The sequence below is a fragment of the Emydura macquarii genome, unplaced genomic scaffold (genome assembly GCF_026122565.2).
Source record: "Emydura macquarii macquarii isolate MOO-44397 ecotype Brisbane River unplaced genomic scaffold, CSIRO-AGI_Emac_v2 contig_3343, whole genome shotgun sequence".
Lineage (NCBI taxonomy): Eukaryota > Metazoa > Chordata > Testudines > Chelidae > Emydura > Emydura macquarii.
Window position 1 is genome coordinate 4969728 of NW_027133480.1, and position 21930 is coordinate 4991657.

A 21930-nucleotide genomic window follows, 5' to 3' on the forward strand; every position below is an offset into this window, starting at 1 on the left:
GTCCTGTACTTACTGAAATACACCTTGATTAGTATCACTTCGTAAATTCTCCAGAAGGTGAGTTTAAGGATGTATATTGCTAGACTGATAAATATTTAATACTTGGGGTGAAAATGGGGGAACCAACAAAATGTATATGTAATAAAAAAGGTCTTAACCTTTTACTGTTATAACCCTTGTCCTTTCCATATTCTCTTCCCACTCATTTCTTGCTATAATTTGTAATGTAGGGACCAATCCTGCAACTCCTTTATCAGATGAATAAGCGTTGTGACTTCAATAGGACTGCTTGTGGATGAAATTCATGTCTATGCTGAGAGCCAGTACAAGAATTGTGTAACCTTTTAGTTACACTTAAACCCTATTTATAGGATTTAAATGATGCATGGGTCTTGTACTAGCTCTCTGCACAGGGGTGAATCCTACTCTGTGTAAGTAGGGCCAGGTTTTTAAAGGTTTTTAGTTACTTAAAGAGGCACATATTTCAATGGGAGTTAAGTACCTAGGCACTTTTGAAAGCCCACGAGGTGCCTGTATGCCTCTTTAGGCACCTAAATACCAATAAAGATGTGGTCCGTAATGATTAGGCACACAGATAGGTAGTTTAAAGACCATGCCCCTCAGCTGTAATGTCCTTGGGGCACAGACCAAGAAGACAATTTTTGAAAAGTGTAGCTTTTAAAAATAGTTAATGAAGGTCTATATTTCTAGAGCATACTAACAGGGTATTAAATTAGGTTATACATTATAACAGCAGTATTTTTAGATTTTAAAACAAGATGTTACATTTACCTAAAATGGAAGATACAATGTGTAGGTATAAGACGATGTGGTATTATGTCTCCTCTTTTGTTATGGTTAGAGTAGGATGACCCTAAAGGGAATGATAAATTGTCGTATTGACAGTAACTCAATGGGTAAGTCAAGTAGTGCTATAGTAAAGGTTAACGTAGATGAACTTGGCAACAGAGGTCCTTCAGTTGTGTCAGTGTAGATCCTGTGGTGGCTGCAGATATGCCTGAGATTCTATTTCATTTGAATAGCAGTGTCTTTTAGGGCCACACATGTGCCCTGCACCTCCTTGTGCTCCCATACGAGGCTGTCACCCTGCCTTGCTTTCTGTCTTAGCATTCGTGGCAATGAGATGGAACTTGGTGAGTGTCCAACCCACTATTCTCCAGGCTTCAAACTCATCTTCTAGGCTATTTTAATGAAGACAATCCTTTACCCTTCTTTATTTGTATGTTCCGGGGGGGGGGGGGAAGAACCTTAGACTCCGGTATACGCTTCTGTGCTCATGACTTCTCCATTTGAACCTTTCTCAGAATATTCCATGAATTACATCACCCTGAAGACTGCTTTTCCTAGTGGCTATCACTTTAGCCAGAAAAATGAGTGCTCTTCAGGCACTTATGACCGAACCTCCCTGTAAGACTTCTCATATGGGCAAGGTGATACTGAGACCTCACCTAAAGTTCATTCCTAAGGTGGTCTGAGAAACCAATCACTGATCCTGGCAGTCTCCTTCCTGAAACCATGTTTGGCATCAGGAAAAAAAAAAAAGTTCAACACCTGAGATGTATCCAAGACTTTGTTTTGTTACACTGAAAGGACTAAATCATTCAGACTTTGGCACGTCTATTGCTAGCCATAGCTGGGCATTTTAAAGATCGAGCCATCTCATCGAAAAGGACATAAAAATGGATTACATGATGCTTCTTACCATATTACCAGCTGGCTGGTTTACCTTTTCCACTGAACATCAAGGTTCATTTCACCAGAGCACAAGCAACATACTCCACCTACTTCAGGAATGGTTCAGTATCAGAAAGGTGGTGGCATGAGGTAACCCAGTGACCTTTGTCAAATGCAATGTCTTAGACTTAGCTGCTAGGTCAGATGTCAAGTTCTGGAAAGCAATCACTGTTCAATTGATGATGCAGTTGAAATGCCTCTTCCCATTGTCTTGAAGGGATACTGTTTTCCATTTACCTAGAATGGGATCCACACTGACACATACTTGAAGAAGAAAGAATGGTTACATACCCTACAGGAACTATGATTCTGCGAAGTGTTGTAGTTAGTGTGCATCTCACAAGACACCATTCATTCCCACTTTTTGTAGTCTTCAGCTACCAAGGGCTTTGAATTATCAGGGGACTGAGGGAGGGCTGTGGCGGCTCTGCCCTTCATGCCCTCACATAGGAGCACAGGCCACATGTATCAGTTGGGGCATGCTCTTCTTGCGGAAAAATAACCTTATTTTGTGAGTGTGACGTGCATGTGCACTTACAGTGGGACCCACTGAGTACAAAACAGCTCAAAGATCCACAGTAACCGTAGGGTAAGTGAATTTTCTGTTGCAGTAATTCTTTGTCTCTAATGGGTACTGTCATGAAATAAATTTATATGGTGAGGAACTAAAATAAAACGCAAACTTATCAACCCTTGTATTCCTATATGTGAAGAAGGAGGTATCATTCCACTCCCTGGATCTTAGCAATGCAAATGAGTTCCCCAATGCTACCTTATGAAGCTGTGCTCCTCAAGGGCTTGATTTCTGGTGGCATAGAGGAATTTCTGAGAGAAGCAGACCAGCAGAGTTATGTAGATTTTTAACGCAAAGGAGAGGATTTGGGCTGAAATTAATAAACCAATGTTTGCAACATAAAGGAAAATGACATGCTTAAAGGTCATAGTACTTCGGAGTCCTGTTTGCAGACGTGTTTGCAATTTTTAAGAAGTCATGAAAATTTCAGTTCAGGTTTTAAAATTAAGATTGAAGCTGTGTTTCACCACCTTTCAGACAGATGGGTGACGCTTGTTGAGGAGGTAGCGAATGCCAAAAGAGACGCTTGCTGAATTCTTAACTAGTTTGTGTTGTCAGTTACTCCCCTTCACACCCCCAAAAATGTTAATGGAATAAAGCCTAATAATATGGCTAACTTTCCAACATACTATACTAACTGTGGAACTGGTTTTTGTTTTGTTTGTTTGCAATTAGCAATGTGGTATTCTTGGTAGATGGCTTAATTTACTTGATCTATGCTTCAGTGTTCACTCTAGCTCTGTTTTTTTTCACTTGATACTGTGGTCCTGATCCTGCAAAGTGATCTGCATGTTAACGTGGAGCCCTTTTGTTGAGCTGACTCTTTCCAGGATTGGAGCCTGTTTTAATAGAGAAAGCAAGGTCTGGTTGAGGCACTAGACTGGGAATCAAAATTCTGGTTAGTTTCTAGCTCCATCTGAGACCTTCTAGGTGACTTAGGCAAATCACTCAACCTGTCTGATCTCTCTTGATCTGTAAAATGGGGATGATGATGCTCAAATCACATGTATTGCTAGGCTAAATTTATTATATCTTTTAAAGATTATACTATTTTGATCAGCAACATAGCAAAACCTATAAATAATAGTAAAAAACCACCAAAAATTCATGCTTGTTTTATTTGACATGAGTGCCTGGTTTAAGATCAACAGTACAAATTTAAATATTTACGGAAAGTGAAAGTTGATAGTTTTTGAAGGTTACCTGCTAAAGAAAAAAACTTCATGAGCTTCCAGTTTTTTTCCCTTTTATGATATATTAAGATGACCTGAAAGAGTATGGGATTTTTAAGATTTACGGTCAAGATGTTCAGAAGTGGTGTGTGAGTTCAGGTATCTTCACTTTTGGGTAAGCAAGTTCAAAATACTTTTTAAGGGGCCTGATTTTCAGAATGTACTTGTAAAATTGGTGCTGATTGAAGAATTTCAAGCTGAGGAATCAAAAATTGACATCCAAAATCATGTCACTTTTGAAATTTTTTGTCTGTTTATTTTTTTTTACCTTAGAAATTTAGGTCTGAAACTCTGTGGACAGCTCTGTGGTAGCTATGATGTCACATGTAAGATTAGCCTGATTAAGAAAGGATGTGATTTTTATTCAGGCTATTTAAAGCTCTTTATTTTATCACAATTTAACTGAAACTCTTGGGAGTAGCGATCCTCTTGTTAAGGATTCAGCACCACTCAAAATGGTGTTAAGGGCTCAAAATGCTCCTGATACACATGTATGAGTTTCTAAGAAAGACCTCCAGCAAACAAAGGAAAAAGACAACTTGACATGTCTGATGTTTCTAAGGTCTAAATTGATTTTGTTTTGGGCTTTTTGCACAGGTGTAGAAACAGATAAAATTATACTCATGATACCCTTAAACTCTGGTACAAAGCTCTTTGAAGTCACTGTGGAATCTTTCCACTGACTTCAGTGGACTTTGGATCAGGCTTCCTGGTGTAGACTTATTGTATCAGTGCAGGTCCTCAGAGCATTCTGAGTTTCTGGTGTAGACTTATTGCAGCAGTGCAGCATGGCTACTCTAGGGGCTTGCACATGTGCAGTGACATCAGTGTAACTACACATCATAGTTAAGGCTTAAAGTACAAAACAAAAATATGCCTGAAAGAACTGTGAGGCCATTTTCCCCCCATTTTTTCCAGGTCACATTTTAAATTTAGATGTTGAGATCAACTGATGTGGGATTATAACAACTCCTTTGTTTACAGTACCAGTTTTGTCGGTATAACTTATGTCACTCAGAGGTGTGAAAAAAACACCCCAGAGTGACATAAGTGACACTGGCAGAAGCGCCTGTGTGCACTCCCATCTTCATAGAGCAGCTACTTGAGCAATCCGACAGTGGCGCAGCTGCATCGGTACAGCTGGGCCGCTGTAAGCTCTATAGTGTAGACTTGGCCTTACTTTTAAAATGCTTACTTTATTTAGGAATCTGCCTTCCTTTTACTTTTAGTCCCGAATACCCTTCACATAACTCACTTATTTTCCTTCCTTAAAATACACATATGTATTTCCTAAAACATAAAGGTATTTATTATTAAATAACTCAGAAATGCAGTATATTATTTTAAGTAATATTTTTATAGGCACTAGGATATATCTTCAAGTGCATTCTTATCCTGTGAATCAAAGCTTTATAGGGCTTGTGATGAGAGAAGTCCTCCACATGTCATCTGTTGATTATGACTCATTACAGATGATAGATGACCTACTGAACTTTAAAATTCCTGTTAGCTTTCAAAAAAAGCAGTCCATCCCCCTTTTGATACTGCAAGCCCTGAAATTGAGTCCACTTTTTATAATCATAGCTCTAAGAGTATATGTGTAATAAGAGGAGAAATGGTAACGCTGACATGCTTTTCTTGTCAACAGTTTATGAAATTTGTGTTGTCGTAGCCTTATCTTTTTCTAACAGGATTTCCTTTTCCTTTCTTATAGGCAAAACTCCTTCGTGTACTTAACATGGCATCAAGACTTGATCAAAAAGTAAGTTCCTGTGAAAATATCCTTGCATTTAGGTACACATGAAAAGTAACAGCATTACAAAAGAGTTCACATAACATAGTTTGTGTTTTTCCCCAGTGTCCAGCAGTCAGTGTTAAGAATTCAGTTGACAAGATTGATGCTGCATTGTAAATCTCTGTAGCTCTGTCATGGTTGGTAACAGGCATCAGTGGACCTTTCCCCATCACATATCTATCTTCCACAGAGCATAAACTAATAGGACAGTGCTGTATTTCTGTATTTTTAGTGTACAGTTAGCTGTTTTCTGTCCCTTTGTAATTAGTACAGCATTTATTAAAGAAAGACTATCTTTCTCAAAGAACCATTTTATGACTTTTTGGTTGTTTTGTGCTTAATGAATGAGATACAGTCAGATGTTTAGAAAGACCGATGTGTTTATGGGGCAACATAGGAAAACATGATCACACAGCAGGAAACTCAGACCTTTTTATATGAGAATTTTACCCCCTAAAGATTAGTTAGTTAACATCTATTTAATTTGTGGACAGTCTTTCCCTTTGTAACCAGCTTTAATGCTGCTAATCAATGTGTTCTTCAAATCACCAAGAAGGCTATCAGTAATGAATGACCACAAGTAATAAATACTATTTTTGCAATATACTTATTATTTTTGTGATAGGATTAATATCATGCCTCATGGGACATAACATTTAGTAAAATCAAACTTGTATAGGGAATCCTAGTACTGCTGCCAACCTCTAGCATCATATAAAAATGTTTAAATAAAATAGTGGCAGATATCCCATTGCTTCAATCTGTTTTACATGGTATAATGTATTTGGAAGTAGTATTTTTGTGTATTTCCATCTTGTGTACTCTGTAGTGGAAATACCTTTTTTGTTACTGTAAAATCTGTCTATTTTTCTAGACCATTTTCAATGATTTATTATTTTTAATTTTCAAAAAGTGGAATAGATTGATACATTGAAAAAATCAAGAAATTATTTTTGTTTCGTGTTTGATTTTTTCATTCTAAACTATCTTTCTATGTTTAATGTATTTCTTCAGCATATTTGTATGTGTACATACTTGCTTCCTTCATGAAAACACATCCTGTATTTTGAGGGCAATCACAGAAAAATATAAGATTCATTTTCAAACAACTGAGGGACTTTTTAAAAGAATCACTAGTTCAGTCTCATTCACAGCTAGACATGATATAGCTGGCAAGCTAAATGAAACTAATAATAATTTATGATCTGTTTAACCTTTACATTTCCCCACTTATTTTCATTTGAAAGGTATAGCATTTGGTATAATGTAGGGGGAAGGATTCCGACTAGTACTGTGTGAAAACATAATAGCAGATAGTAGTATAATGTTGACTCCTCTCGTTTGTTCTGCATGCATAAATAAAGTTGTACATTGTAGCACGTGCTATTTCATTAGTTAGAATTAGAGATTTATAATTAGGCTTGGAAGGATTAGATTTTTACTGGTAAATGTCAGCACACATCGATTTCATCATTCTCTCACTGACAAGGAAGTATTTCCAAAGATGATGATAGAAATTTACAGATAGGCAAAGTAAAAAAAAATGCTGCTTGAAAACTTATTAGAGTTTGACTTAAGGATATTTTATTTGTATATTTTGATGTGATGTTGACAATTTGTGTTTTAATGGTTATAAAGTTTTAACTTTTTGAATCTCAACATCTGCTATCATTAAATAATTGTCTGACCTCCCCACATAATTGCCCGGAACTGTGAAAATTTAAATTTATAAAAATAAAAAAATGCTTGATATTATCAGTCAAAATGATGAAAAACAAAATTGAATTCTGGCAAGCCTATTTATAATTTGTTTACCGTATTATTTCTGACAAACTAAACCGCATGTTAGAGTGACAGAAGACAAATCTGAAATAGGTGATAATTGACTTAAAAAAAAAAAAAAAGACTGTGCATGATGTGCTGAACAGTTTTTCATGAGAATCTAGTTTGCTGAAACTGAAACAATGGTTTCTGAAAACAGCCAGATATGAAGAGGAGTGTTTTCCAAAATCATTGAATTTGCTTCTCAGCTTAACAATTAAGCTTTGATCCTACAAAGCCCTGTGCAGTGTCCATCATGTGAGTGCAAGGCTGCTCTAGTCTAACGCAAGTGTGTATTCAAGCTGTGTATAAGTGTAAATGAGGTGGAGCCCCTTGCATGATCCTGTGAACAAAGAGGAAGTAATGCTCAGGAAGGTAGAGTGCCTGTGCCTTTATTCTTCAGAATATGGTTAAAAATAATGTTGGCAGAAAGTGAGCTTTTCTGAAGAAACTTTGGTTTAAGTATAAGCATCAGTATGCAAACAAGTTGGTATTTTTCCCCTCTCTGGCACTATTCTGGCTGTGAGGATTCAGAAACTTTAAGCACTAACCATGCAGACATTCTTGTTTTAATCATAACATTAACTGGATTCTTTTGTTCTCTGTGTCCTACTCATGATGAATTATTCTATATTTATACAAGCAGTACTCATATTCCCGTAATGCAGAATCAAAATCACAATATTAATGTGAATCTTCCTGTATTGCAGGAATATAATGTGTTCCCGTAACAGATAAATTATCTGCCATTTTGTTATATATTTTTCTCTCATATATTTTTTAAGTCTGTATCTTTATATGCATTGGTAATCTTTAGTTGGTTTTGCACACAGTTATAGTAGGTGTTTCATTTATATTTAAAACTGTTCATATTACTCACTTTACAGCTGATTATTGCAATGAAGTCATATTTGTTTATGAGCAAAATCCAAATTCTCCACTATCTTTTTAGTTTAAAAGGGAACACAGTTAATGGCTTTCCTCATATTGCTTGGATTTGTTTTGGATTTTTTTTATTATTATTATTCTCCAGCTCCTACTCTTCAGGTGTAGCTATTTTAGTATTATGAAGAATGATGGATGATGTAGGAAAGTTTCTTTTGAAACACTTCTGATATTGTGCAATGCACTTGGGGGTCAGCTACACTTGACTGATGCATGATTTATCCGATGTCCCTGCCACTTTCTGAGATAAAGCTGCTATTTTATCAAAAATGCCAGTGAGTGTGATTTAGAGTTTATACGCCTCCTCTTTCAAATAATTGCTCTGATTACTTTCTGGCATGGCAATAAAATGATAAAGGTAATTGCACACACATGTGAGATAGCACCAAAATACAATAAAATTAACCTGAATTAGCTTGACTTGTCGATGAGAAGTATTTATGAAATGTATTTTTGCAATAAGGGAGACTGATATTATAGCTGGAAGGTGAGTTATTGCCTTAATGTAATACTGTTTGAAATTTAAAAAAAGAGACTGTTACAGTTGAGGGTGATTGTGCTTTTGAAATTAAGTTGAAGTGATTCTTATAATTGGCAGCAATAATGCATTGTGAAGGTAATATCTTTTATTGTGTTATGCCTAGTTACATTATCTTTTATTTAGCTGACTTTGGTTTTTCAGAGAATGCAAGGAACAGCAGATTTGGAATTTTGTGGATTATGATAATAAAAAATTATGAAATGTTACCTGATATTAAATTAACTCTTTACCACTTAGATTTATTTTCATTTTTGTTCTCTAATCTGAAAAGTAGTTCAGTTCATCTGGTGTACCAATCCCTGATAAAATTCTTATCTTTTCTTCTAATTGCGGATACACAATGTATGTATGTACATACATAACTTAACTGTGTAACATAGGGTGTACTTAAATATATGCTTACAGTCTTTGTAAATGTGTATACATATACATACACATACAGAATCATTATGGTAGTTTAAATTTTGTACTTGCTTAGACTCAAAATAAAACCAGTTCTTAAATGTAATATTTACACCACTTTTACAGTAACCCTTGATGACAGCATATGGTAAGACTACTATTGATTGCTTATAATACTTTAGATTTTTCATTATATCTCATGTATTTCTCAACAAACTATAAAAACAAAAAACCTGAGGTTCTTTGCTTCCTTTTGTGTAATATTTTCCGAGATACTCTATCCAAATACAGATATTTGACTTATAAAAGTTATTTATTAAATAGCTAAAAGGCATTTTAATTGATAAAATACTCCCCCCTCATTATATATTACTGCACTGGCACTTGGTGTTTTGATTTTCATTACCTGGCAGTAAATTCCAGTCTATTTCATATAATGGCCCTACATGGTGAGACTGCTCTAACCATCAAACCATGGGATTGGAGTCTCCCAACCATCCCTTTCCTTCATCTCCTGCACTCCTCCCGCCCCCTTCCCCACCCCCCCCCCCCCCCCAAAAAAAAAAAAAACAAAAAACAAACCAGCAAAAAACCCAAAACAAAACAGCAGCCCAGTACTGGCTTATTTTATTTTACTTCTGTTGAATGTGTATATCAGACATACTTAGCCAGGAGTCTGCCAGCTTGAGAGCCTCTGCGAAGTTGCTGATTGAATCTGTTGTGGCAATGAATTTAGAGAAGCGTAGGTTTGCATAAGTTTAAAACAAATATTTTCCATGAGATGTTTAAGGTACATCATGGCAGTTTAGAGCAGAAGTGTAAGTTTCTGGTTTTGCTATGCTTAGCTTCAGTTTCGGGATGGTCTCAAGGTGTAAAGGGCTTTACTGTAGTCTAGTCTCAGGGTAACAAAGACCGGACTGAAAAGGTCTTCATCGGAAAGAACAGGATATGGTTCTCCTACATGTGCAGAAGGGTCTTAAAACCATCTTCTCTCCCACCTAAGAGACTAATCCCAGCCACAAAGGATCTTCAGCACATTCAGACTATAGAACTACTATAAATGATAGGTGCACTCCCTCAGGCAGCGGTATTGGTAATCTTTACCAGTTCTTAGAGTTGTCTTCCGCCAACGCACTACAGGGTTGTCTAGGTTGAAACTCAGAATACTAGGTGTCATTTGAGCTCCACTCTTTCTTCAACACTGGGTCAGCCTGCTTCTTCACTTCATGGGAGATAGGGACGTAGGGTCATTTGTTTGATGGCTATGGTTTCTTTAGCATGCTAACTCATTTGGTGATGTCAAGCATATGTTGGATAAGAGGGATGATAAAATAGAAACCTGTGGTATGCTCATGAGAGCCTTGAGGTGCAGACAAGCAGTTTCTCTAAAATACCTTTTGAGAACTCTACTACTTGGGATCTCTCTTAAAGTAGCAAAATCAGTCAGTTACATCCATCGAACCAACACTAGGGACTGCAGCTATGTCAGCAATACCTCCATGGTCTATGATAGAAGTTCATAAACTGTGCTTTGTTAATTACTTGCTGGTGGCCTTTGGAGAAATGGCTGGCCACATGGTACTGTCTCTTCTTGTTTCCATTTACTAATTTGAAATATAAATTTAAAATACATATCTTTAGTATTATTTTTTCATGTTTGTAGTTGCTTTAGTTGCCACAGGGATGTTAAAGCTTGGAAAATATTGGATGAGGTGGCTCATGAGTATGGCTACAGTTCAGTCATGGAGGTGATGGATTTTGTGATTTTTACAAGACCTCCCATGACTTCCTGGAAATTCCAATAATTCAGTCCTACACTGGCGGGGCTCAGGCTTCAATAAATCCGTGATCTATTGTTCGTTGCCTGTGTCCTGTCCGTGATGTTTAATAAAAATATCCATGCCAAAATCATAGCCTTACTCATGAGAAACTCTCTTTTAAGATATGACTAACACTGAAAAAAATGTGACACCTGCTGAATATTATGAAAATCCTTAATGTATCAAAGAGTCAGCAACGGACATTTCTTCTTCGAGTGCTTGCTCATTTGCATTCTACTATAGGCGTCTGCATGCATCCGTGCACAGTTCCCGGAACTTTTTTCCCCTTAGTAGATCCCATAGGGCCGGCTCCAGCACCCCCTGGAGCCCTGCGCACATGCCGTGGTATATGAGGCGCTGCTGGTCCTATGCCCCCTCAGTTCCTTCTTTCCACCCATGACGGTTGCTGAAACTAGCCGTACTCTCAGCAAGTATTATTCCCCATGTTTGAACTTGTTTGTTGTTCGAAGTTAGTTTTAGTTAGTTAAGTAGTTGTTAAGTGTGTTTAGAGTAGTTAGAAGATAAGGCAAGTCCCTGTGGGGACTTAGAGCGTCTGGGCTATGCCCCGGTTGCCGGGATTCAAGCCGCGTGCCTCCTGCGGGAAGGCTTTCCTGCTCAGCGACCCCCATGACCACTGCCTTAAGTGCTTGGGGGAAGCATACAGAAAAGACAAATTTAATATCTGCAGGACTTTTAAATCAAGGACCCAAAAGGACTGAGAAATTCGGTTGAAAGCCCTGTTGATGGGGGCAGTGCTCCGCCCGGTGTCCGAGCCGGCCCGCTCCACTGCCAGCACTAGCCTCGACTCAGCACCGCACAACATCGCCGGTACTGAAGAGGAAGAAGCAGTGTGCGGAGTGCGGACACTTCCCTGTGCCAGCAGTAGGGGCAGGGTCGAGCACAGAGATGCACCGGCCCCGGCCCGTTGAGTCTTCTCCGGTGCCTGTATCTCCGGTCAGGGAGCCTCCCCCAACTCCTGGGAGTGGGAGAGTGCCCCTGCTGACGCCGTCGACACCAGAGGCTTTTCAGGTGGCAAGAGCCTTGTTGGCTTTGCCTACGCCCACCTCTGTCCCCCCCTCCGCTGAAGGAGAAGCGGCCGGTATCATGGGGGAAACACGCGTTGGGTTCCCCTGAAGGGCAGTGGAGATCCCTGGTATGGGGAGGAAGCTCTCCTGCCGGACGTTCTCCCGGGGTAGAGCAGAGACGCTCCCCCAGCAGTTGCTCCAGGTCAGCGTCGTGGAGCCGACCTGCTTCGACACAGGACGCGGAGTCTCCCTCTCGGCACTGATGTCAATCCCCGGCACCAGAGGCAGTGCATGCCAGGAGGCAGCACCAGTCGAGGTCTGCCAGGCAGCACTTGGACAGCTCCTGTTCCAGATCCCCGGCACCGACGAGTTCACCTGCACTGAAGCGGCGCAGAACCCAGTCGCCATCAGAGGACCCGGCACCACGCAGTCCACAACGTGGAACCCAGTCGCCAGAGTCCATAGCGGCGCCAACCTCGGTCACCGAAAGGGTCTGCAGGGCTGCAAGGCAAGCGGCACCAGAAATCTTCGGTACTGAGACGGCTCTCCAGTACCTCTAGTTCTTCAGAGCGCACCTCCGTTCGTCGGCACCGCTTGTGGTGACGGAAGCAGTCCTTGTCGTCCTCCAGGTCGGAGGCATCGAGAGGGCGGTCCCCAGCATGGAAGGGTGCCCAGGACCAATGACGTGCACAGCTGGTCCAGTGACTCGGGGTCTCCTAGGGAGGACAGTCATCGGGAGAGCTGAAGCCCCTACAAAGCGTCACAGCCTGTGGCGCAGTCAGTCCCGGGTTGGCCCCAGGGTCAATGACCGCAGCAACGGCCTTATTGGGCCCCATGGGGTATCCAGATGGGGTCAGGGCTCCAATCCATGTGGTCATCGGTGCAGTCTGTGCCTTAGGCACAGGAGAAGGCCCATAGACACCACTCCTCAGATGAGGAGTCAGACCCCATGGAGGGACCCTCAATGGGTGCAACCCTTCGCCAGGCAGTCTTCTTCCTCCTCACTGGACGAGGCAGTTTCCCAGGACCACTTGGCGCCACTGGAGTATTTCAGGGCGCACCAGGAGCTGCTCAAGAGGGTGGCCTCAAACTTGGGGCTGGAGGTGTAGGAGTTACAAGAGGCCAAAGATAGCCTCTTTAATGTGCTGGCGGCGGCTGCCCCAGTGAGAGTGGCCCTCCCAGTCCTTAAAATTGTAAAGGTCCTCTGGCAAACCCCTTCCTCAGTTGCCCCTATGTCAAAGGTGGCTGAGAAAAAGTATTATGTCCCGGCCGAAGGATTCGGGTATTTGTTTACTCACCCCACCCAGGGAACCCTGCTGGTAGATGTGGCTAACCAGAGAGATGGAAGGTCAACCAGGGCCCACTCCCAAGAACAAAGGCAATAAAAAGGTGGATTTGTATGGGAGAAAAGTTTATTCCACGGCAAGCATGCAGTTCAGGATTGCCAACCATCAGGCCCTCCTGGGTATATGTAATTTCAACCTGTGGGACTCCCTCAGGCGGTTCGCTGAGGCTCTGCCCCAGGACCAGACTGCAGACTTTAACACCATTATGGAGGAATGAACCACAGTGGCTAGGGCAGCGCTCCAGACGTCCTGTGACTCTGCTGACTCGGAAGGCAGAGCCATGGCCTCTGCCATCTGCATGAGAAGGTGCTCGTGGCTGCAATCCTCTGGCCTGTCCCAGAAGGTGCAGCAGTCGATTCAGGACCTCCCCTTTGACTGGTCGGCCCTATTCTCCGACCAGACCGATGTGAAGCTGCATGATCTGAAGGACTCCAGGGCCAAACTTCACTCCCTGAGCCTGTGCATGCCCCAGTTTTCCAGGCATCTGTCACAGCCCCAGGTGCAGCAGCAGCCAAGGCCTCTGCCCAGGCCTTTTCAACCCTATAGGAATAGGGATAGGAATAGGGGGTTTAGAAGGAGAAACCAGCCCCCCAGCTCATCCTCAGCTCCCCATTGGGGCCCCCCAGGAGGTCAGGCAACCAGAGGAGACAATTTTGATGGTGCGCCTGAGGGTGGCACCCCGACTGCTCTCCTGGATCCGCCCTGCCCCTTCCTAAACCGGTAACTCCTACCCATCTCCAAAGTTATTGCTTGTTAGTCACCTGTAGTGGAATGGACATGAGCAAGCACTCCAAGAAGAAAACAAGGTTACTTACTAGTAACTGATGTTCTTCAAGATATGTTGCTCATGTCCACTCCACAACCCACCCCCCGTCCCTGCTGCCGGAGTTGGCAGAAGGAAGGGACTGACGGGGCGTAGGGCCGGCAGCGCCTCATATACCGTGGCATGTGCGTGGGGCTCCAGGGGGTGCCGGAGCCAGCCATACGGGATCTGCTAAGGGGAAAAAAGGTTCTGGGAACCATGCACGGAGGCATGCACACACCTATAGTGGAATGGACATGAGCAACACATCTCAAAGAACATCAGTTACTGGTAAGTAACCTTGTTTTTCCTCGTTCTCCATCACGGGGGAAGTCACAGTCCAGTGCCATGTATGCAGTTTCTGTCTCCTGCAGAAGTCTTAAACCTGATTGGCAGGGGTTAAGAACCACAACTGTTTCAGCCAGCTTTCCTAAAATAGATTGCATTTGGGTTAATAGTTAGCAAGACTGTTAATAGTAAGGAATGGCTTCTTGATCAGAGGCTAATTAGAATGAGAGAAAATAGTGATTCAGACCTGGGCTCATGCTTACTATAAAAACAAGGATAGCAGCATCTGTCCAGTTTTTTATTTCATGAGTCTCATATTCTCTTTTGGAAACATTAAGCACTAATCATTTACACACCAACTCTAAATCTTGTAATATCCCTGCTCTTATGCCTAAGAAAGAGTCCAGTTTTGAGTCACTGTTTCCTTTCTCATTCTGATTTTGTGAAATAAATATCTTTCATAGTCAAGAGTTTTGTATTTTCAGAATGCCTTATTAGATTAGTGTTTTAAAATGCTTTCATTTTAAATGACTAAAATAACAGTTAAACTGCAAAAATATCTCCATGCCAGAAAAGGAAACAATAGTGTTTGTGTTAGAACTTCTGTATGTGCTCCCATGGAAGGAAAAGATCATGTTCACTACTTGAATTGTAATGATAATGTTGTCCTTTCTAGACCCACATCCCATATTAGTGCCTGAAATGTAAGGTAAGTAAGAGAGATTGCATGAATTACTGATTCAGGGATAGGATACAGAGAGGAAGAGAGAATGCATGAAACTTTTTAATATAGCTAAAACTGATGTTAATAGTCAAATACTCTTAAAGGTACCGAATGAATGAATGAATGAAATGGAAGTGGTATGTTCTGCTGTGCCAGAGATAGGAAGCATGTTGCAGACAGCTGTGCTTTATGGGTCCTGCATCTGCCCTAATGGACGGACACTTACGGGCAGAGTGATCCAGCTGATACACAAGAAGATAGATACGTGACATCCCATTCTCTAGCTCAATTGTCCTGCAGAGGTGGACATAGTAGCTATAGAGGGGACTGTAGTGGTAGCTACAGAGGCTCTGTGGCATCGTGGGGAAGAACCTACCTGACATCCTTATAACCAGAGTTACCCCATTTATAATCCGTATTCATAGGCTATCTGTGAATTTCAAGTGCCCATCAATGCGTTCAATTTTTAGGTTTCTTTTTAAAATATAAAATAAACTAAGTTAAAAGAAATTAAGGGTATGTCTTTACTATGAAGACTCTACTAGTACAGCTGTGTCAGCATAGCTTTGGGGTATAATCCTTAGTGTAGACACTGCCTACACCAACAGAAGGGTTTTTTCCCATTGGTAGGGGATAATTACCTCTCCAAATGAAGTTAGCTATGTCAATGAAGCATTCTTCCATCAACACAACTGCGTCTAACTGGGGGTTAGGCTGGCATTACTATGTAGGTAAGAGGAATGTTTTTTTTTTTCTGCCCCTGACCAACATAACTATGGCAAATAAACATTTAAATATAGACCAAGCATAAAACTGCAAAATTCAGCATTCAAAATGCCATGCTTAAGGCTGCCCTTGCAACTTCCATTCAGTTACCTTATGCATAATCATTAAAATAGTCTTTAGATCACATACTAATTTTTTTTTCCCACAGGATCCCTGCCTCATTTAGTGTATAGGTAGTTACCAAGATTGCCTCTTAGCCTCCTCATTCACTGTGCAGCACCAGCTCTTAGAATCATAGGGTTAGAAGGTCTTATTTATCTTCATAACACCATTGTGATATTAGATGGTGTTGATGGGGAATTGAGGCAGAGAGAGATTAAGGCTAAAATTGGCTAAACCCCCTAATTTTGGGTGTCAATATGATTTTCTCAGAGTACTTAGCAAGAATCTAGTTCTTCAAGGCAACATTCAGTTGCCTTTCTTTCTGTTATTTTGTTTTGTATAAGTTCTTAAACCATGCTCATGGTTTCTGAGCGCATACCAGTAGTGCATTAAGTGAGATGACTAACAACATTAACATGTTGTGTGCTCATTCTGCCTTAGCTAAGAGATTTCCCTTTCTGGTCTGCTTCTGTACTCATCCTAGCTCCTACTCTATTCACCCACCTCTTTACGTCTCTAATTGACCCAGGCTGTTTTTCCCTTCTCCTTCTCCCTCAGGTTCCTCATGTTCCAGCAACGAGAACAGTGAGAGCACAAAAGAGACAGTCTCCCTTCTTTCAGGTCTTGTGCTTTGTGCCACAATGGCACCTAGCAATGGGGAAGAACAATTGCTGAGAAAGTCTTGCCCAGCCCCTGTAGTCCTAGTCTGGAGCATACACATTACAGAGTGAATCTTCAGAGAATTTAGCTGCTAAACTCTTTTCATAACGATAGCAAAAAGGCAAATCCCTTGTACCAGGGCAACTACTCTGCCAAATTTCAAATTCCCAGTCCAAAGCATGGAGGTTCTAGAGCTTCTCAACAAAACAGATTTTTTTTAACATGAGCAAAATAATGTATTCTTCCCCGCCCCCCACCCCCTCCTTTTTTTTTTTTTAAGTAATCTGCAGTAGACATCCCACATGGAGAATTTCTGCCCAAATGGTTAAAGTTTGGAAAAGTTATAAGTGACTAAAAACAGGATCGTATCATGGAAACTATTGGGCAAGTAGAACACTTTGCCTGTAAGTCATTCAATGCTCTGACTCCAAACCCCGTAATATAGAACCAGCTATTCTCTTTTGTCTTCTCTTACCCTTTTCACTGTATGTGACAGTTTGAATATATAAAATGCATGGAACTTCATTATATTGTTTGTTCTCTCTGAAATGTTTGCATGGGCATCAGTGTAATTTTATTGAGTAATGACAGCTAGTCCAACATCAAAATGCTTGTAATATTGTCATATTATTACACTGCTACTATTTATTTGATTACAGTGTTGTAAAAATGTTTCTTTGGGAGCTAGAAGTTGAGGGGGTGGGAAGGGGAATATAACGACCTTATTTTTTTTTAATCTGATTTTGGGAGAGCTTTTAAAACAAGTTACATACAGGCAAGTACTTACAGAGAAGACCAAGTACATCTAGATTCCTATTTAAAAAAAAAACAAAAAAAACTCTCCTAAGATTTCATGTGCAAGTACAGTGGAACATATACCAATATATGGAACAGTTCTAAAGTTAGAATGCAAGTACAATAATGTATGCTTTTTATATCTGCTTGAAGAAAAGACTCCTTTATATAATCAAAATGTCTGATTTAGTGAAGAATGGATTTATGATTTTAAAACTAAAACAAAACACCTAGTTTCCTTAGAAGTAAAATAAAGAAAAAATATAGCCTGGGACAATGAGGAAGCCCTGACAAATGTATTGGAAGCTTTGCTACATGACAGAGCAGTCATTTGTGTTGGCAGGCAAGGAGTTCTCTTGAAGTTTTTGCCAAAGAGCCAGAGGCCTCTACTACTTGGAAATACACTTTTATAGCTTGGCATTTTATGTCTTTTGATTACCATCCAAAGAGGATTAGTAGCATAATATGATGGGACAACAAAAGATCACTTTGTTCCCTTTGATTTTTTTTATTTTTAGTAAAATTGATGTATTACAAATAATTTTTTTGTTAAATTATTTAAAAAACGCTTTAGAAAACGAGTGTAGGGTGAATGAGCCATATATGTTAGAATTCAGTGGGTAGGTTATGTAGGGAGTGTAGGCTCATGGAAAGGCCAAGATGGAGAATGGCTTCAATGGTAAACTTCTTTCAGTTATCCTTTCTTATTTTTTAAATCTAATTCCTTTAGTCACTGGTATTAGTTCCTGGGAAGGTAAAATAAATGTGAAACCGCTGAAGGTTTGCCATTTCATTCTAATTTTCACTAGCCAGGAAATGAGAATGCAGTTTCTGTTTTCACATCATCTGAAGTTGCAGTTTTGGCTTAACAAATAGTGTTGGATTTATTTAGTAGACCATTGAGGATATTAGCAAAATGTTGGGGAAAATCCAGGGTACTGTGTTTGTAATGGATATAAGACTTGAAATCTTTGGTTCTAGATTTCAGAAAATAGCAAATTAATAACAAATAGATTATGTTTGATAAGCATAGCCTTCTATGTGAAAATCTTGAGGATTGCAGTTGTGTGAGGAAACTGAATTGATCTAGGAAACAAGTTTAGATTAACAAATGTCAGATTAGATAGGGCTTCTGAAAGCATGATGGCTGAAGCCAAACTTTTTTTTTTTTTTCCAATGATTATAAACTCGTGGAAATTCAGAATTTTTAACTTCCTCTGCTATGTTCTACATCCTACGCCCTGAGAAGGACAACTAGACAACACTTCATATGGCACATGAGTAGTGTGGAACATCTCTGAGTAATTTTCTAGGTTCAAAAATCTTATTTTATCTGGATTACAATCCTATTTTTCAGCAACCGAAAGATGCATATTACATCTTAAATAAGAAAAAAAAAATGGACCTGAAATACACATTGCTTTATTCTGCCATCCTGAAGGTTTGCTGTGGAGGTCAAATATACAATATGTATTTTTTTTCCAGTAGATATTGTGGGATTTCAGAGAAAAAAATGATTGTCCCTACTGAGACACTTTTTACAATAGGATTGGTGTTTAAATTCAAGTTTGGGCCATAAAAATAGGGCTACTGTATTGAACTCAAAGGAAAAGTGCCTTGGACTCTTTAATATAAGTAATTGCAAACTTAATTGATGTCTGATCTGAAATGCTACATCTTGGGAAACTTGGTACTTCCCAATGTTAGGCTGAGGCATTTGTTCATCACTGATTCAATAAAATATTCCATCTTCAAATATTTCTTTTTTTATTAAGTGGATGGAGAAGGCAAGCAAATTCTTTGAAAAATTTCTGGAGACTTGCACTTGGTGTCTGCTCCTCTTGCTACTTGCTTCTTTGAAACTGAAAGTGAGGAGATACTATTGGTGAAGTGACTTTTGAATATAACATAGTCAAACCGTGTGTGTATTTCAGGGCTTTTGTTCTTACATGTGGCACTCTCTGTTAAAGAGAAGCTGGCTCTGGAAATGTGAGTGCTGCATTTAAGGAAGAAAGGTAAGTTAACACAGGTTGCATAACCATTGCTCACCTTAGTCCTGGTTCAGGTTAGTTCTGCCAGAGTTCTTGTGATTCTTCCACTTTGGTCATTTAATAAAGGCATCATTCCAGTCTTTTTGCATTTCCTCTTGTGAATGCATACATAAAGTTATGGAGATGTCTTACTTTCTGAATAAGTGTGAATAAATGCCTTTGGGAGCTGACATCATTCCAATCAAAAGTTTTGTCTTCTATCATGGAATCCCTGAAGAAATCTATATTCAGGTATTGCCCCTTAACAGCTGGGAAGGGATCAGTAATTTCTCTCTTACAACCAAGTATATAGGGATTTACTCTCTTGAGCTAAATCAACAGATAAAGATTCTATTCGGGATATTTCAACTGTAATTAGTTTTTTCTCTTCCTGATATTTCTTAAAATTCATGGTGAGGTCTGAGCATGTTGGACAGTGTCTGTTGGGCTAGTTACAATCTTTTGATCTCTGTTACGTCTTTAAGATCAGAAGTGTATAATCCCATTGGGTGAGATACTTCTTAGCCATAGAAACCGTAAGTGTGATGTTTATTAAGAACAAACAAAAAACCTAACCTGTCCTTGTCCAACAAAACAAACAGGATCTATGATGAGTGTGGTTTGAAGGCTGAGGAGAAGAGTGAGTGAAGGGAGAATAGAACAAAAAGAAAATGGAAAATAGCAACCATCTGTCTAGGCTGAGGAGATTAGTCAAACACTTGATTATACTGGGGGAGAAGAATGAGTGGTGGAAGATCTACAGACAGAGGGTCTGGTTGGGTTGGGAAGTGTGTCAGGGAGAATTTAGAAATTGAACTTTTGGATACACATCATTCATTTTTTGATTTAGCTAAACTTCTGCAGATGTGGTCATCATGGATTTCTAAATATGGATGTGGGGGAAAACCCATAAGTTAAAAATAAATTTTCATAATTTTGTGTAAAAACTTGTCCTTGTTTTCATGAATGCAGCAAAGTTTAAATGGTCTCAGTGTCTGAAAATACAACTTCCTTTACTGAGATGCAATACCTGCTATTTCTCTCAGCTATTTCTTCAGTTCTTATTGGAGCCATCACAGTTCTTGAATTGCTGGATGGCATATTGGGCACAAAGAGCCGGACTAGCTCAAAGATTGTGACCTTTACTCACTAATGTAAACCTCACCACAGTCATCCAAACCGTAAGCACATTGTGTTAATCCAGCCTGAGTTCTAATTTTTTGAAGGCCACTCAAAAGCTTCAGCTAGTGCAGGATTTATCTGTTTGTTTTAAGCAGGGAGGACAAAAAGTGGGTCTTGTCTGCTCTACACTGACCATCATCAGATCACTTCAGAGTGCAATTCTAGGTGTTGGTGGCTATCTATCAGTGGCCATTAATACAGGCTAGGATGCTCTTTGTCTTTATCATGTTTGCATTACGGTAATGCATTTTGTATATCACATACTCACAGAAGTTTGTTAGTGTGACAGCTAGGTTACATCTGCACTGAACATGGTCTTGCCCAGGACTTTTCCTGCAATTACTTCTCCTGCCATCAGTAGCCACTGCTTTTGGGCACCTGAACTGAGAAGTGAGACTCTCCCACCTGTGTTTCTGTTGCTTCTCTGCAGGCACCCTGGCAGGATATAGGAAGAGCGATCACCCAGACTTGGATGCAGTGCAATAGATCTAATCTGCCTGGATTTCAGTAAAGCATTTGATACAGTTCTACATGGGAAATTATTAGTTAGGTTGGACAAAATGGGGGATTAATATGAGGATTGAAAGGTGAATAAGGAACTGGTTAAAGAGGAGACTACAGCAGATCAGACTGGAAGATGAACTGTCAGGCTGAAGGGAGGTTTACTAGTGGAGTTCCTCAAGGATCGGTCTTCAGACAAGTCTTAGTAAATGTTTACATTCGTGACCTTGGCACAAAAAGTGGGAATGTGCTAATAAAGTTGCAGATGACACAAAGTTGGGATGTATTGCTAATACAGAGAAGGACCAGGGTATCATACAAGATCCGGATGACCTTGTAAACTGGAGTAATAGAAATAGGATGAAATTTACTAGTAGAAAGTGACAGGTCATGCATTTAGGGACTAATAAAAAAATTTTGCTATAAACTGGAGACACATCGGTTGGAAGTGACAGAGGAGGAGAAGGACCTGAGTATATTAATTAATCACAGGATGACTATGAGTTGCAATGTGATCTGGCCATGAAAAAAGCTAATGTGGTCGGTCCTAGGATGCAACAGGCGAGGTATTTTCAGTAGAGATAGGGAGGTGTTAGTACCGTTATATAAGATGCTGGTAAGATCTCATCTGGAATACTGTGTGCAGTTCTGGTCTCCCATGTTTAAGAAAGATGAATTCAAACTGGAACAGGTGCAGAGAGAGGCTATTAGGATGATCTGAGGAATGGAAAACCTGTCTTATGAGAGAAGACTCGAAGAGCTTGGCTTGTTTAGCCTAATCAAAAGAAGGCTGAGGGGAAATAT

At 40.0% G+C, this 21930-nt stretch overlaps 1 protein-coding gene across 6 annotated transcripts in view; it reads left to right on the top strand.

Moving 5' to 3' along the window:
- Nucleotides 1-21930, top strand: part of MGMT (O-6-methylguanine-DNA methyltransferase) — a 308081-nt gene that overhangs the window by 21024 nt on the left and 265127 nt on the right. For all 6 annotated transcript variants that reach the window (XM_067533423.1, XM_067533425.1, XM_067533421.1 and 3 more), the window contains one exon: nt 5276-5323. In XM_067533423.1, the coding sequence (XP_067389524.1) occupies nt 5300-5323 (24 nt within the window). In that variant the 5' untranslated portion in view covers nt 5276-5299. The remainder of the gene's footprint in view (nt 1-5275; nt 5324-21930) is intronic.